Source organism: Camellia sinensis, chromosome 9 (genome assembly GCF_055761805.1).
Source record: "Camellia sinensis isolate YWXY chromosome 9, ASM5576180v1, whole genome shotgun sequence".
NCBI lineage: Eukaryota > Viridiplantae > Streptophyta > Magnoliopsida > Ericales > Theaceae > Camellia > Camellia sinensis.
The window spans coordinates 98,022,341-98,041,007 of NC_138969.1; the positions used below are offsets into that span (position 1 = coordinate 98,022,341).

The window sequence follows — 18,667 nt, forward strand, 5'->3', positions numbered from 1 at the left end:
GCACAAAACATCCTCAGTTTGGTGAAACATTTTTGATATTCTCAATTTGATATCTGTTTGATGAAACCATTGGAGTAGAAAAAAAGGATACTTTTTACCAAATTTGAATTTGGTGATGGATTTGGTACACAGTTGGAGATGGCCTTACAATTAAATATTAAATGAAATGATTATAAAAATAAATACAACCATTGTTTATATATTTTTTATTTTACATGCTAATTTAATGAAATAAAAATTAAAAAAAAAATTATATAGAAAAAAAAATCCATACAATTTTTTTTATTATTTTGGCTTGGATCATTCGAGTATTCGTTATTTTTTTTATAAGATTTTTTTTTTTTGAAAGGAAGCTATTTAGAATATTATAAAGGTGTGTAACGGGCCGTTACGGTAACACCGAAATGATCGTTACACATGTGAATTTCTATCACACCACAAAAGCGGGTGTAATGGGTAGCGCCTACTACCGCAACCGTCACTTAACGGCCACAACCGTTACATAGCACCGCTTTTGGAAACCCTGCATAGATGTATGCACATGTGTGAGTTATTGTGTGTAGATAAGCGGCCTTTGTGTAACTGAAAGACTTGCAAATTATGGGTAGCTCTAAATGCACCCCAAAAATTATGTTGGTCACCCCATTACTTGGAATACACCAATTGAAAATTTAAATATTTATTTATTTGTTTGGACACCCCAAATAATACCTATTATAACCTTAAAAATCAAAAAAATCCTAGAAATGCTGCTTTCTACACCCCAAGTCTATAGCTTTTTCGTCTGGACACTCCGTAATATGTTCGGAAACTTAATTCCGAACTTATGAAGTTTTTTCGGATACTCAGTGCCGAACAAATTAAATATGTACTAAGTTTCAAAAGATAGAAAATTGGTTGTAACATTTTCATTTGAATGCTCAGTGTCAAACAAATTATATATGTTTGGATACTTAATTCTGAACTTATGAAGTTTCTTCGGATACTCAGTTTCGATCAATGGAAAATTGGTTGCCATGAAGCTGGTTCATAGAAGTTTATTGATATGTTCTTTTAGTTATTCACATCCTTTAGATTTCCAAAATTATTATCTTTGGCTTAAATATTCATATATATGACATATAATAATTATTTCTCTTTACATGACACAACACCGTTATCTTCATAGAAGTGTTTGTGCTTCTTAGAAGATACATATTTTAGAAATGCATCGTTTAGGAATTATTAATATTATTCATAAGCTCCTTTCTCTTAGGAGCTGTTGTTTGGTACAATGGTAAATTCTTTGGCTGCAAAGAGTGAAAATGCAAGTCTAGAGCAGTCACTTTATGCATGATGACAAGTGGTAGGTTTGGATGTGATCCACCATTCCACAAATCCTTGGTAAATATGGACCAATATTAAGGAATTGTTTTGTTATGAGTTTTTATTTTATTATCTATCCCTTTGTTTTTGGAGGCTGTGCTTTTTGTTTTTGTTTTGTTTTGTGCAGAATATGGAAGTTTTAGTACAATTGGAAGTTCTAAATGGAAATGAGGGGGTGGGGCTTTTGTTCAATGTTTGAGAACTTTTAGGGTTCACATGAGAACTTATTGTTGGTTACTGCACTAAATAAAAAGTAAGGTCACTCTTGAAGATATGAAAATGTTGCACACCACCCTTTTTCTCAATTCACACCATTTTGTCAATTCAAATATTAACTATTGAACACAAATCAATTGCTTGGACATCAACTAATAAACAAAAACTAATTGTTTGAACATCAAGTGCCGAACTGAGTTTTTGTTTGATAATTGATATCCAAACTACTAATTTTTGTTTGATAGTTGATATTTGAATGACAAAATTGTGTGAATTGAGAATTTTGTTTTGTGCAAATAGAAGCTCCCATGATGGATGTAAGCAAAGTCAAACTATGGTTGTCGAAACATGGGTTTTGGGTGGAGAGGGAGGTGAAGAATTGAATAAAATAATAAAAGAAGAGAATGAAAAGAGAGGAAAGAAACAGATGTAGAAGAAAAGAAAGAATGAGAACATTAGGGTTCTCTTCCCTAATCTTTATTATTTATACTTATAAGGAAAAATTACAATCTTGCCCCTCTTCCCTAATCTTTATTATTTATACTTATAAGGAAAAATTACAATCTTTCCCCTCTTACTAGCACATAACCAACACCCACCCTCAAGTTGGGGAAAAGATATTGTGCATGCCCAACTTGTCAAGAACAGAGTAAAACAACACACTAAACACTTCCTTGGTTAAAATATCTGCAAGTTGATCACCTATCTTGACAAATTCAGTAGAAATTAAACCCTCATTCAGTTTTTCTTTGATGAAGTGCCTATCAACCTCCGCATGTTTTGTTCTATCATGTTGGACTAGATGTGTGTAATATTAATTGTAGTTTATTGTCACAATATAGTTTCATAGGGATTTTTTGATCAAAACCTAACTCTTTCAAAAGTGACATCAACCACAACAATTCACTTATTCCATGAGCCATTGCTCTAAATTTTGTCTCCACACTCGATTTGGCGACCACAGATTGCTTCTTGCTATGCCATGTTGCAAGATTACCGCTTACAAAAAGGTGTAATACCCTAGAGTGGATCTCCTATCAATGATGGATCCCACCCAATCTACATCAGTAGAAGCTTCTATCTACAAATCATCATGTTTTAAAAATAATATGCCCCTCCCTACCAAGAACTGACTTCAAGTACCGCAAAATTCTATACAGCCTTCATATGAACTTCACGAGGTGAATGCATAAACTGACTAACCACATTGACTACATATGCTAAGTCGGGACAAGTGAGTGAAAGGTAGATAAGTCTACCAACAAGTCTTTGATAACGACCCCTATCAACAGGAGTATCCCTTTCACTATCCCCCAGTCTATGATTTTGTTCAATAGGAGTGTCCACATGTTTACATCCTAACATCCCAGTCTCCTTAAGAAGATCAGGCACATACTTACGATGGGAGATGAAAATACCATGTTTAGATCGAGTAACCTCAATACCCAAGAAGTATTTTAATTCCCCAAAGTCCTTCATCTCAAACTCCTTAACTAAGGAATTCTTGAATTTCTCCATCTCAACTATATCATTCCCAATCAATACAATATCATCAACATACACTATCAGTGCAATTATCTTCTCATGTGAGGAATGTTTGACAAATAAAATGTGATCAGCTTGACATTGACAACACCCAAATCTGAGCATAACTTTGGTAAATCTCTCAAACCAAGATCTTGGTGATTGCTTCAAATCGTACAATGACTTCTTTAGCTTGCAAACCTTTCCACTATTATTAGGAAGTGGAAATATAGGAGGGATAATCCATGTACACCTCCTTTTCCAAGTCAACATAAAGAAATGCATCTTTTACATCAAGCTACTGAAGAAGCCAACACAAGTTGGCTGCCAATGAAAGAATGACTTTGATGGAATTTATCTTTGCTACTGGTGCAAAGGTCTTGATAATCAATTCCATATGCTTGAGTAAATTCCTTGGCCACTAGTCTCACCTTATATCTCTCAACTGAACCATCCGCCTTATGTTTCACAGTGAACACCCACTTACATCCAACTAACTTCTTCCCTTTAGGTAATTCAACCAATTCCCGAGTATTATTTTGCTTTAGAGCATTCATCTCTTCACACATTGCATTTCTCCACTTAGGATCATTAAGTGCTTCCTGAACATTATGAGGAACAGACACAAAAAAAAGCTGGGATGCAAAAGCATGATAAGATGGTGAAAGATGATGCAAGGAAACAAAGTTAGAGATAGGATATTGAGCACAGATCTCACACCTTTACGAAGAGCAATAAGAACATTAAGATCAAATTCAACATAAGGAATAAGTTCATGATTAGAGAGTTCAGAACTAGGTACACAAACAGGATTACTTGAGTCAGAGGAATCGGATTCGCAAGTAGATGGAAAAGAGACAGTCTTATCCTTCTGTTGTCTAGAGTATACTTTCAACTCCATAGGAGATGTACATGGTCATGAGCATTTTCCTTCTCCATAGAAACCTTCTGCTTCTTAGAACCTTGATCCACTGGGCTTAGTGACACAAAAGATAGCACAGGAGAAGATGAATCTTCACTCAACTGCTCCCCTTGAAGAGAAGGCTTTGGCAGGTAATGAGACATAGCTTCAAAGAAGGCCACATCCATGGATACAAACCGTCTACCCGAAGGAGGGTGATAACACTTGTAACCCTTTTGAGTAGGTGAATAACCAACAAAGATGCATTTGGTTGCCCTAGGATCAAGCTTACCACGTAGACACTGTGGAATATGAACATAGCATACAGAACCAAAACACGAGGAGGAACTAAAAAACTAGGTGGAGAAGGAACAGACGGAGGAGGTGGATAAAGTTTCAATGGGGGACTGGAAACCTAGGACTCTAAAAAGAAGGCATGTGGTTAATAAAATAAGCAGCAGTGAAGACAACATTAGCCCAATAGACCTTGGGAACACTCATAGAAAAACTTAAGGCCCGAGTAACTTCAAGGAGGTGACGAACGATTCTTTTGTTTAGCAACACCATTTTGGTGGGAGGGGTGTCACTACAAGAGGTTTGATGGATAATACCATGGTCATGAAAATATGAGCATAGGCCCCCATAAAAATACTCACCTGCATTGTCAGAACGAATAATGCATATAGGGGTATTGAATTGGGTGAGTATCATTTTGTGCAACAGTTGAAAGCAAGAAAACACTTCATTCTTGTCCTTCATCAAATAAACCCAACTAAAACAAGAAAAATCATCAATGAATTGAAACCAAACAAACCAACAACTCGACTAGGACCCCAAACATCAGTATAAATTATAGTGAAAGGAGAGGTACTTCTATTATTACTGATAGGAAAAGACACACGATGGTGTTTAGCAAGTTCATAAGGTTCGCAAACTAATTTAGAAATATCTAACTAAGTCAACAAAGAAGGAAAAATTTTCTTCAACAAAAGAAATGAAGGATGTTGGTTATGTGTTAGTAAGAAGGGCAGTATTGTAGTTTTTCCTTATTAGTATAAATAATAAAGAACAGGGAAGAGAACCCTAATGTTCTCATTCTCTCTTTTCTTCTACGTCTGTTTCTCTCCTCTTTTCTCATTCTCTTCTTTTATTATTTTATTTAATTCTTCATGGTATTAGAGCAAAGTTATCATCCAAGGCTTTGTTTTCTGGACTGAAGAATACGTACTAAGGTTACAAAAAAAAAAAAAATCTTCCCAGGCTCATTTTTCAATGCTCTTTCATCCTATATTTTTTTGTTTTTTCATTGGAGAGGCCTTACAGGGGTTTTCCAATTTTTTTTTTCTCTTTTTTGGAAAAATGATGGAAGTGGCTCTCTACCCAAAATTTGAATCTGGACTTGATCATACTGTGGATTTAATCCGCAAGAAACTCAATAATCCATTCTTGCTCAATCAACTTTTGCGATTTCAATGCATCTACGGTACTATCCATTGCAAGAGTCTGACAGTGACCCAATTCTGGTCATCAAGAAAAAAGTTATCCAATTCCTTCCATAAAGCACGAAGGGTATGGAAAAAAGTGACAACAGTAGAATCCAGCTGCTTAGTATTGTGAATTCTACAATTCGGTTCATATACTTGTGCCATATTGCCCTTCTTAGAGTAAGTCTGTGCAGCCACATCCCAAATCTCCTTTGTCATATCCATGAACAAATAACCACCACTGATTTCAACCTCCATAGTGGCCCTTTGTGCTGATTAAGAATTACAGCAGGCATTAAGTTGCACAGCTGATGAAGCTTTTCAAACTTGGTGGGAAACTATAGCACTACGACCTCTTTATCTGTGAAATATTATCTGGAGTTGCATTCAATCTCTTTTTTTTTCTCTCTCATTTGTTTTCACTCAAACGTTATTTATTTATTTATTTATTATTATTATTATTATTATTATTATTATTATTATTATTATTATTATTATTATTTTACATACATGTCTCATTTGGAACTTGAAACACTGGACCACCCCTTGCGTTAAAGGCAGTGCATTCAAGCTAACAGTTGGTGGTTTTGGAGTTATACTGAATCCTATGATTTGTGGTTACAGACACGTGCTGCCCAACATGTGTCAGAGTTACACTTAATGTCTTCCTCAGAGTTTTGTTAAATTTACATTCTGTAACTAGTGTGGAGATATATTAAAGTAGCTTAAGATTAATCTGTCCTCGCTTTGGTAACACTAGGATTGCTCTATTCTCACTTCGAAAAAGATTACTGTGGAGTCAATAATGTGAATATTCACTAAGCAATTGTCACCTGTAATATTAGAGTGGTCTACCTTGATTTGATGCGTATCTGTAATATTTCAATCTGTTTACATATGTACACAAGTTTCTTGATCATCTTTATGGCTGAGTCTTTATTTTTTCCTACCTGCAGCAAGTATGTCAATCGCTTCACATTTTGTGGTCAGCTCCCTTTCGTATTATCGTCGCAATGTTTCTGCTTTACCAGCAGTTGGGTTTTGCTTCTCTTCTTGGAGCACTAATGCTAGTTCTTTTGTTTCCTGTACAGGTATATGGCTCTCTCATTCTGTCTGTCTGTCTTCTTTTGTTTTCATGGTATATTTTGGAAAAATACAGTGCAATATTAGATGTAATGATATTTTTTCCCCTTGTATTTTTTTAATTTTTTAATTTTTTTAATATATTTATTTGTTTGGCCCCTTTTAGAATCACTGTAAATGTGAATCCCATTGTTCTAGGCTCACCTTGTTTATTGATCTTTTAACTCTTTTGTCAACAGTCGAGGTATTTGTTTAAGCAAGCAATTTAAGCTTGGAATTGAAGGTTTTTGGAGATGTTCTGGACTTGGTTCTTATCAAAATTACAAAAACTAGGGCAAAACATTGGAGTTTAACTCATACAAAGATTACAAGTACTAATAAAGGAGCAGTAAATCGTGATCTTCAGGGCATTTTTTGCCCTTCTTTAATTGTCAACTTATTTGTGAGTCTAAGTTTACAATGTATAGTTCAATAAATGAATTGCATTCTTTTTGGACCATGTTGTGGCTAGCATTAGTGCCTTTCCAAACAAAATGTTTATATATCAATTAGAAGACTCACTGTGGTAATAAATTACTCCAGGTACTAATCATGATAACACTAGACAGAAATGTATGGTTAGAATGATTTTTTTTCGTCGAAAAACATTTGTGGAGATTATATACAAAAGATGGGGGATAAAACACATTGGAGGTGTGATATTTGAATGCATTGCAAATAATCTACTTTAAGTTGACCTATTACTATGGAAATTCATGAGCTTTGAAATTCATAGTAGAAATAATCCTAAGTCTTACTTGAAATTGACCTAGGACTATGGAAATTCATAGAAGAACATATCCTAATTCCTAGCTTAGAAGGTGATTCTTTCTTTGGTATCACGAAGTATGTAGCATTTTCTTATCCAAGGGATTATATTTATTAATGAAGAATCTAATTTGGCTTGTTGGTGATTATGTTTCTTTTAGGGAAAGTTGGTGGAAAGTCTCATAATTTGGTCTTATTAAGTTTAATCTTGCCATAAATTTATGGGTAATTCTATTTACACACCACTAAACCTCTCAATTCACACCATATTCTCATATTTTCTTAGTTAACCACACCTAAATTGGAAAGTGTAATTTTATCTCACTACACAGGGTGCCTTTATTTGCACACCACATTTCATCTCAAGGCACGCCACTACTTAAGGCACACCTTTAGTAATTTGATAAATAAAACATTTGCTCAATACACACCACAATCTTCCATCTTTACCTTTACTCATACACCCTGCTCACAATCTTCCATCTTTACCCTCATTCACTCACATACCCCACCTACCCGCGATCTTTCATCTCACCCTCCATTCTTTCATTGTCGTCCCAGTCTAAACCAGTGGTGAAGACCCATTCTCCTCCAATATCTGTTTCATCAAAGACGTCGCCGGTGGTGTTCGTTGTTGTCATCACAGTTGGAAACAACTTCACATTGGAGATACAGTAGGTGAGAATTCTGATTTAGCTTAGATTTTAGGGTTTTATATATGTTTTTTCATTGCCATGAGCATTGTATTTGAAATTTCATTTTCCGAACCGTTCGACACTGCACTTTCAAACATTAACCATTTGTCCGGATTGTTTCTATCGAACAATGTAAATTTGTTTGACATTTTAGTGTCGAACATAACTAAATTATTTGGAGGTAGGCTGTCTAACATAACGTTTTAGATACTTGGTGTGTATTACATTCATTATAGTCTTTTATGGTAATTTTACAAAAGGTGTGTGTCATAACCCTTGTCCTTTGTGGTCATTTTACATAAAGTTAATATTGTAATAAAAATTAAACCAATTAATGGTGTTGCTTGAGATGAAATGTGGTGTGTAAATAGAGGCTCTCCACTACACACCCTTATTTTTTAAATAATACCAAATTACCCTCTTCTTCAACAAACCCAAACCCGAATTACTACCACCACCGACCGCCACCACCGCCACTCTTCACCTTTGGTGGTTGCCCCTCCACAGCCTCCTTCCTCTCATTACCTCCATCAACCACCGCATCATCGCTCTTTCGTTGTCGCCCTCTTTCCCCAACCCGCTGCTCATCATTGTCATCCTCCCTCACCACCACCTTCAACCGTCGTTACCAGCCATCATCACAGATAACAACCTTGCTCCCCCCTCACCATCGCCAACAGCCCCATCTCCCACACTTGCCGTTGTGACTAACCCTACCATTGCAATTCATTCCCCTACCACCTCCATTGCAACCCAGCCTTCCTCCACCTCATAGAGAGAGAGAGAGAAGCCTAGGGTTTCAAATCTTCAACAAAGAAACGAGTTGCAGCATTGGCGGCAGAGAAGGTGGCACAAGTTGCAGCGGGGAGAGGCGACGCGAGTTGCAGAGAGAGAGAAACATGACAAAGGCTGGAAGAAGAAGAAGAAGAAGAAGAAGAAGAAGAAGAAGAAGAGAGAGAGAGAGAGAGATGCGACAGAGGAGGGGAAGAGTCGTTGGAAAAGAAGGAAGTGTTGGCGACTAGTGGGCGGTGCTAGCGACAGCTATGATTAGGGTTTGTGGGGTGGTGTGGATTAAGAGATGATTGATTTGTGTAAAAGTTGAAAATGTAATTGACTAAAAGGATAACATATTAATAAAAAATTTAAAAAGATTGTGTGCACTGAGAGGATTGAAGGTGTGTAAATAGAAAATTTTCCTAAATTTATTGACTCATACAGTTCCACAGTTATTGAATGTTTTAATTTGGAGTCATGCTTTTAACTTTTACATTTCTTTAATTATTCTATAATTATTTTGTTCTTGGCTTATGGGTTACTAGTATGGTTGTTTTACCTTTATTTTAAATGATCCATATATTAGGTTGTATTACATTCACTATGTGCACATTGGCACGTTAATGTGGCACATTATTTGAATTTTTGTATTTCAATCTTTAAAATTTCATACCTTTCATTGTACACGTCCATTTTTTTATAAAATTTATATTTTTAGAACCTATTTGTTGAGATCTATCAAACATCACTATTAAATTTGAAATTACATATATATAAAAAATAAATTAAGAGTAAAATTTGTTGGAATTAAAATTATTTAGAATCAATTAGGACTTATTTTATGGCCATTGTTTGGGCCTTGATTTTGATTTCGTTTCCTTTTATGTTATTTCCTTTCTCTGTACATATCATCAACATATATACCTGTAACGCCCTCAAAATAACAACAATAAACCCATCTAATAAGACATACATTTACATATAAACTAACCACATTCTTTCATTCATTAGAGTTCCATTACATAAGTATTGCATGTTAACCTCATAACAAAATGCCCTATGGGCTTACAGCTTTCCAAGTTAACACTTGGTTACAACAAAGAGTTCTAACTCGTTTACACCTTAAGCCCTTGGCTTGAAATTACATGTAATACATCAAAAGTACAACAACCAAACTATGCCCGCCACTAGCCTCCCAGCTATGTCCTTGGAGGTGGCATGCTTCCTGTACCTGAAAATGATGTTCCCATATAGGGTGAGCCACGGCCCAGTAGAAATACACTAAACCAACCATGGACAATGACTAAAACATTAGCAATTGATAGTTGGTCAACACTGATACAATCACATAAATTACATATTTATGTCAACGACTTACAAGTCCCAATTACTTTTCATTTTCCCTTTTTCAACAGATAAGCATGCTAGCTCTATCATTATTTCCACAGATATGTATAAAAACTATATCTCACATTCAGATAAGCATAAAAGCTATATCCACATTCTCAACAGATATGTATATCAACAATATCCACAGATAAGCATACAAGCTGTATCCACACTTCACAAAGATAAGCATATGAGCTCTATCTTCACTTCTCTAGACAAGCATATGAGCTCTGTCTACGGAGTTCATCCCCTATCTCCTCCAAATACCTATCCGGTTTAGAGGTACATCCCCTATCTTCCCCTAAACCGCGGAGTACATCCCCTATCTCCTCCTCTACACATAACGTATATAAACACATTGGTTCTATATACAATCACACAATACATACAATTAATGTATTCAATTAACCGTCAAGTTCCATGACACATTCCATTGATTAGTTTCCGTTTACCTAATCATCATGCATTGTCTACAACAATCACGACTATCCTCCACCGATTGCCCAAAGCAGTTATTTCTAAACAGAAAGTAAACGCACAATGGATATTCAATCAACATTTCATTCCTCATTCTTCTCAATTAATTATCCCAATTAATTAAACAATGTAATTAGGTCAATTCCCATAATTAACATTTCAACCCTTAGGTTCCATTTTCATCAATGATTCAACAATCATTCCATTTTTCTATGCCAAACATGCATCTAGGTTTATTATGAATAAAACCCCAACTTTTGTAAAATTACATAAAAGCCCCAAACTTTTACAAAATTACCAAACCAAGCCCAACATCTCAAAATACCAAAATTTAAAGACAAAACCCATAGAGAGGAGTAGGATATCCCTACCTTGAAGTTTTAGCCCAAAAGGAGATGAAGACTCCAAGATCAACTTGCTCCAAATCCAAACTTTTTCAGATTAAATCGAAGCTCTCAACGCCCTCTATCTTTTTAACAAAGGCCCTAGGCTAGATTCACACCCTAGGGAGATCAAATCTCAGAGAGAGTGCAAGTTTAGAGAGAGAGGGTGTCGGATTTAGGGTTTAATCAAAGAAAAGGACTGAAAAAGTGATGTTTTAGACGCTGCTGTCCGCTGATATAAAACACCCTCGCTCGAGCGAAGGGTTGGTCGCTCGAGCGACCAGACACAAAAAAACTCTCGCTCGAGCCAAGAAGTTCTCGATCGAGCGAAGAAAAACCCAGACCGCTCGAGCCACGAAAAGCTCGCTCGAGCCAGAAACTACAACTCTCAGGTCCAGAACCGGGGCAACACTACTCTCGCTCGAGCGACAAACTCCTCGCTCGAGCGAAGGACCAAAAATCTGGGCAGCAACACTGGGCTCCCAAGCACAACCAACCTGTAACAAACCTGCCCAACACATCCCATAACCCAATATACAAAGTAAAGAGGATGCAAACTAGAAAATAAACAACTACCAACATTCACGGACACATGTCCGGATCACTGTACAACAAGGGTAAACCCGGGATCGCTATAATACCTGACTAACCTTGTCTCAAAGGTATATCAATTACACCAAATGTCTTCTTTCTGTTTGGTATCAAAGCCAAACCCTAGTTCTTTCTTCATTCCACCACCACCATCACTGCCGGCAGCCCTTCCTCTTCAGTCAGCAGCCCCTTCCCTTCTCTTCTCTTCTTTTTCTTTTGTTTCGGCAAGCCCTCAGGCTGTGGCGGCACCCCTAGTGTGAGACCCAGCCCCTAGTGTGATATTTTAACTTATACTTATCCCATGTTATCATATAATTTTATCCTGAATAATGTTGTCTCTAACTTTTGAATTTTATCTTGTGGGGACAGACCTTCGTGATAAGCAAAATGCGGAAACTCTCCAAGGAAGGATTGCAACGCACGGACAAGAGAATTGGCCTCATGAATGAAATTTTGGCTGCTATGGACACTGTGAAGTATAGTTCATTTTCTGAATACTTTATCTGAAACTTGCGCAAATTGGAATCTTGAAATAATCATTTGACCCTTTGTTTAATAAATGCTTCAGATGTTATGCATGGGAGAATAGTTTCCAATCCAAAGTTCAAAGTGTTCGGACTGATGAGCTGGCATGGTTCTGGAAAGCGCAACTACTAGCAGCGGTATGGCAAAACTCATTGAAAATTTCATAAATTTTCCTTAGTCGAGAAGAATGATATGTTAGCTTTTATTCTAGTATTATTTAGAAGGATAAGGATTATGTATATGCTATTATTCAATGATATGTAACATATTTTTACGGTATCATTTACTGTGAAAGAAATATGATCTCCTCTGGACCATTGTTATTAACATCACTAGGATCTGTTATATCTACTGCATGACATGCAAGTACATACATATACATGTGTGTGGTTCCAGATTTCTAGTCCTTTTATTTCAGGGACTATAGCTTTGATACAATTTTTTGGTGTCAACCATCACTTTGTTGCTTCTGAAAAGTGGTTTTACAAAGGTAGAATCAAATCACTATTGTTGAGATAGCAAATCCACAACTTATAAAGGAAATAGAACAAATAAATTGATTAAATGATTAGGATCCTAGCAAGTATTTAGGTTGAAATAGTATTGCTAGTTTAGTTATCCTATTAAGAACTACATGGTTAGAAGCATGTGTTTAATATGATATGCATTCGTCAAGGGTTATGTGACCCCACTAAAATTTAACATTTGGTCATCTCTCCATCCCTCTCCCTTTCTATACACACTCCATGCATGCAATATACACTTGCACATTCGCACACATACAATGACATGCATATATTTATTTTATGCTCGCACTCCACACACCCCCTTCTTTCGTTCATTAGTTGGACCCGCCTCATCTGCACTTGGAGGTTCTATGACTAAACACAATGAATAGATTGATATAGAGAGAGGTTAATCATTAATGCATCTGCAAATGTAATACTAGTAATATTTATGTTTTTTTTCTTCTCAATTTTGATAAATCATTCAGATATTAAAGGTATACATATATTTTTTGAATTCATTTTGTTTTAGTATATAAGATTTTGATCCTGGCAGTAATTCCTGCATTTTGGATAAGTTGTAAATTTGCAAGTATGATGTTTGGAACATTCAAAAAGTTTCCTTTTCCAAAAAATAAACCACCCTCTCTGTTTGAGGCCTGAACCATCACAAAATGACCACAATGCCACCAATGAGCATTTGCTCCTGTTATTATTTCCACCAATCAATGGCAACCTCAGAACTAATTGTAAATGGCCAGCATCACAATTAAAATCTCCATACTACTCCAACAGAAAACTCAATGAGTAGCCACTCTGTGCATGTTACAAAATCATCAAATTCATTTTGTTGGCATTACCATTACCCTGACCTTTAGTTCCATCTCTTTGCCACCCATCTACCACAGCATTGGTGCCCCCATCACTATGGAAATATTTTTTTGTCCACCTACATTAACCACCAATTCCAAGCTGCAAATAAGCACTAAATAAAATAATGATTTATATACACATATATGTATGTGTATGTAAGTGTCTAACACATTATGAGAATGAATAATTATATTGAGCATAGAATCTTCTGTGTATCTTCATGTACTAAACTTGTAGTTTAAAGTTTGGATCTTTAGAGGGACAAAGATTAGAAAGATTGAAGTGATAAAGAACAATGTTTTAAAAGCTATACTGAGGCTCGCCTCGAGGCAAGGCTAAGGTAAAACACATCAAGGCTTTGATTTTTAGGTTATACTTCCCAAAGGCTTGCATATCATTGTCTGAGGCATGCGGCTTAGGTGCGCGTTGTATGCCTTTTGTGCATGAGCAATGCTATACATAATTCCATTTCTTACCTCATTTTCTTCCTCGTAGACACAAAGCAATAGGGCCCACATTAATAAATGCACATAGGACCCACTCACTTGTGTCTAGGAGTGAAAAAATGAGGTAAGAAATTGGATTATATTTAGCATTTTTCTTTGTGCATAAGCATATGAGGAGTATGCGTATAAAGAACTTATCCTAGGCTCTTGTTAAAATTAGTCTAGTAGATGGTTTAAACATAAAAAATAAAAATAAATAAAAAAGAACCTCTTTTGCGACTATATTCCATAGAAAAAATGATGTAAATGACTAATTAAGAAAAAGCAAAAAAAAAAAAAAAAAACAAAGTTAACACTCAAGTGACAAGTTCGATCACTAAAGCTAAGAATATCAATTTCACTTTTAATAAGGGCAAATTGTTTTCTTTGCAGTGAAATGTTTGACACCTTGAGGGGTAAACTGCCAATAGATCCTAATAGTTGGACTTAATTCCTATCAAGTCCTATTGAAAATTAGTAATAATAAAATCGTCGCTAAAAATCATATTTTCTGACGATTTTTTTGTATATGTCGCTAAAAATTGACAAATAGTGACTTTTTTTTGTCATGATTTTATAAATTGTCACTAAAACTTACAATTAGTGACGTTTTTCTGTGACAATTTTCAAATGGTCATTGAAAGTTAAAAATTAGTGATTTTTTTTTTTTTTTGCGATGATTTTTTTGAACTGTCACTAAAACTTATAATTAGTGACATTTTTTGTGACAATTTTCAAACTATTGTTGAAAATTAACAATTAGCAATGCTTTTAAATAGTGTTTGATAAAAAATATCATTAATTATCACAGGATCTATTGGACAATAAGTCCACCTATTAGGGCATACATGTAAGTCCCCCAAATATTTACACCTTAATATTTAATATTTAATAAATTTTACTATTTGAAAATATTTAATTTTTTTACTAAATATAAAATTTTAAATTTGAAAGGTTTACGCCTTGACTACTTAAGGCTTATGCCTTGCCTCAGGAGGGGTAAAATGCCTCACGTTACACATTCACCATTAAAAACTTTGATAAAGTAGGAAGTTATACTAAGGCGTCATTTGGAATTAAGTAAAATAGTGAAGGGTAGATGTTAAAATAAAGTTTAAACTACAAGTCCCCGCTTTTTTATTTTATAGAGTACATAGATAGGTATATGCACTGATAACATGTATCTGGACACTTAAGGGAGTTATTATTTTATTGGTAATGGAGGGAAGAAAAGGAAATGGTAAACCTATATAGACAAAGAAAGTTTGAGGGCAAAATGGTCCGAGGAAGATAGAACCACAAGTGTTGAACCTACTTTTTTTTTTTTTGATTGGCATGGGGGGTATCCAGATCAAAACCCAACTAATCCCTAGGGGTGCACAAGCCATCAACATAGTGTTTCCTACAAGTGTATCACGTTTAATTCAAGAGTTTTCCCCCAGTCTGATGGCCTCAAGGAATTGTTAGTACCTAAGAGGTTTTGATCCCTGAACCTTGGAGGAGGGAGCACACTCCCAAGACCCAAGGCCTTACCACCAGGCCAACCCCCTGGAGTTCCAAACCAACCCCTTGGGGTTAAGTCTTGAACCTACTTTTATACAAGGTATACAAGTTTTCACAGTTTCACCTATATTTTCCTTGTCTGATTTCCTGAATATTTTTCATTCTGTCCTAAAAATGTGTGTATCTTGCTTCATTTTTGGATGTACAAAATGGAAAATTCGAAGTAATATCCTCTGTTTTCCTATGATACACCTCACCACAAAATATGTTGCAAATTCTAGAAATGTTAAGTCTATATTCCCAATCTAGTGGAGACTAAACTGGGTGTACTTCACTTCTGCTAATGGGAATGTTAGATGCGTTGTGCCAAAAAGGTCAAGTGATATGAATTTGTTGTTGCTTCTTGAACTGTGCTTTTTCAGTCATGACCCTCATTTTGTGACTAAGGGTGTAATAATTTTCTGCATGCTTTTTTCTCTTCTTTGGCAGTGTAACACTTTCATACTAAACAGTGTTCCAATTACTGTGTCTGTGATTTCGTTTGGGGTGTTCACTTTGCTTGGAGGAGATCTGACACCTGCAAGGGCATTTACATCACTTTCTTTGTTTAATGTGCTAAAGGTTCCACTATTCAGGCTTCCCGACATAATAACTCAGGTTCTGACTGTTTCTTAGGTTTTGTTATCATCTCACCGACATAATTTTTTATTTTTTATCAGCTATCTTATGCATCATTATTATTGTTGGAAGGGTTATATAATTTGTTTCATGGGAAAGCTTACTTTATGCTAATTCTCTTTATCCCATAACTTGTTATGACAGTTTGATGTTTGTTGCTCACCCCATTCCCCAACTGCTCAAGCATTTGGGGTAAATGGCTGTTTAACATGCTATCAGACCTTTTTGATTTTGAGAGGTCTGTTCAAGTCTTTGTTTGCATTTGTTCCCCCATTCTGTATGTCTCTGTGCACTCCAGTAAATTGGTCAACCCGCTTCTTGAAAAACAAGAGCGGGTTGCATTTAAGGGAAGGTGTGAGAGCTTGATATATATTGTTCAGTCCATTTCCTAACAACTTAAAATTTCAGGACAAGTGGTTGTTTAACCCTTGTTAGTAAGGTACACCTTGGAAGAGAGCCTTTTTAGATTGCAGTGTTTTGTTTCCCAACACTTGTAATTGTTCTTTCTACATGTTGATCTGTCTTTGCAATCAATTTAAATACTCACATAGTTAATTCTTGCACCAAAAAAATTTGATGCAGCATTAATGAAGCTACCTTTTTTTTTTTTTTAATTATTATTATTATTATTATTATTATTATTATTATTATTATTATTATTATTATTATCATTTACTTTTGTATTTGAAACTGTTTGACATAACATTGTTGGATGATAAAGTTTTAATGTTTGGTGTCTACTAGCCATAGAAAATGCATGTTATACTGGAGGTGTAGCTTATTGTTTTAGAATTAAACACCTTAAAACATTGGTGGTAAACTAGAACATACATAATATTCTTTGCTAGCTCTTTTTGGGCTTCAACTAATTGTTTTACTGTAATTTTTTTCTCAATTTGTTCTTTTCCCATTTCTTATTCTTTGTTAACTCAACTTGATTGATACAACTTTCATTGCAGTAGCCATGACTTAATAAGCTGTTCTTGATATAGTTCCTTTGAATATGGTCTTCCTTTTTCGGATGTAATGATTAGTTTTAGAATTTAGTTTACATGCCTTTAATGGGTGAATTTTAATTTCAAAAAGTTTTATTGATCTAAACTTTCTTTTTTTTTCTATTGTTGTATACCTTGTTCATGTTTATCCTATCCTCAATTTATTGGTCAAAACTTTCTTCTTAAAGAAAAATCCTTGTAAAAACTGATTATGTGTTTTTGCTTCTAATGCCATTGTAATTTTACAGGTTGTAAATGCAAATGTCTCCTTAAAACGTCTGGAGGAACTTCTTTTAGCTGAAGAGAGAATTCTTTTACCCAACCCACCCATTGAACCAGGACTTCCGGCTATCTCAGTCAAAGACGGATACTTTTCTTGGGATTCAAAGGTCATCCTCATAACCTTATTGATTTTTATTGATACAAATTGAGAAGTCCGGTCCACACTTCTTCTTAAAACCCAAGTATTAAGGAGAGAGAAACTGGAGTCTTATAACCAGCACAGATGGAGCAACTCCAGGCAATGTGGGGCACATTTCAACACACTCTCCTGGACCACAACATGCAGTAGCCAAACAAACGGCACACCAGTCACAAGCCCAATCAAACTCTGATGCCAAATTGAAAAGTTCAATTCACACTTCTCCTTAAAACCCAGGTATTAAGGAGAGAAAAGTTGGAGCCTTATAACTAGCACAGATGGGGCAGCTCTAGGCGATGTGAAACACATTTTAACAATACACACACACACACACATAATACTTGTATACATAGTCCTATTCTAGGAGTAAGGTCTTTATTGATCAATTTAATTTTTAAAATTATAAAATTTGAGCATTTCTTAATAGTTTGCTATCACATGTATGTGAAGCCCTTGCCAAGCCAGTTCAACTTCTTAATTGATAAATATTATATGTGATCTCAACCTTGGAGGAAATTAAATTAAGTGTAATGAAGAGAATGAAATAAAAGAAAAGAGAAGAGGAAGAATAACATAGAAGAGAAAAATGACGTGATACAACATGAAGAGAGAGATAGCCAGAATATAGGTTCTCTCCCTTATTACATGTATTTATACTAATTAAGGAGAAAATAAAAAAAATACCCTCATAGCACAGCCTAACACTCTTCTTAAGTTGGAGCATAGTTATCTCTCATGTCTAACTTGCATGCATCAGGATGAAAAACTTTGCCACTAAGCCCTTAAATGATTACATGAGGCAATTGATCTTTTTGATTTCAAAAAGGGCATACAAATCCAACCCTTATTCAACTTTTGCTGGGGAAAAAAATAAAAAAATAAATCTAGTCTATCTTAATGTGCTTGGTTTTGTCACATTGAACTTGATTATGGGCAATATTGATGGAAGCCTTATTATCATAGTACAACTTCATGGGTCCATCACCATACTT

General features: G+C 35.3%; 1 protein-coding gene across 2 annotated transcripts in view; it reads left to right on the forward strand.

The window, feature by feature from the left end:
• LOC114291031 (ABC transporter C family member 2) overlaps positions 1 to 18,667 on the forward strand; it is a 73,929-nt gene that overhangs the window by 33,159 nt on the left and 22,103 nt on the right. For both annotated transcript variants that reach the window (XM_028235019.2, XM_028235020.2), the window contains exons 13-17: positions 6,447 to 6,581; positions 12,059 to 12,165; positions 12,258 to 12,351; positions 16,071 to 16,238; positions 17,503 to 17,643. In XM_028235019.2, coding sequence (XP_028090820.2) covers positions 6,447 to 6,581; positions 12,059 to 12,165; positions 12,258 to 12,351; positions 16,071 to 16,238; positions 17,503 to 17,643 — 645 coding nt within the window. The remainder of the gene's footprint in view (positions 1 to 6,446; positions 6,582 to 12,058; positions 12,166 to 12,257; positions 12,352 to 16,070; positions 16,239 to 17,502; positions 17,644 to 18,667) is intronic.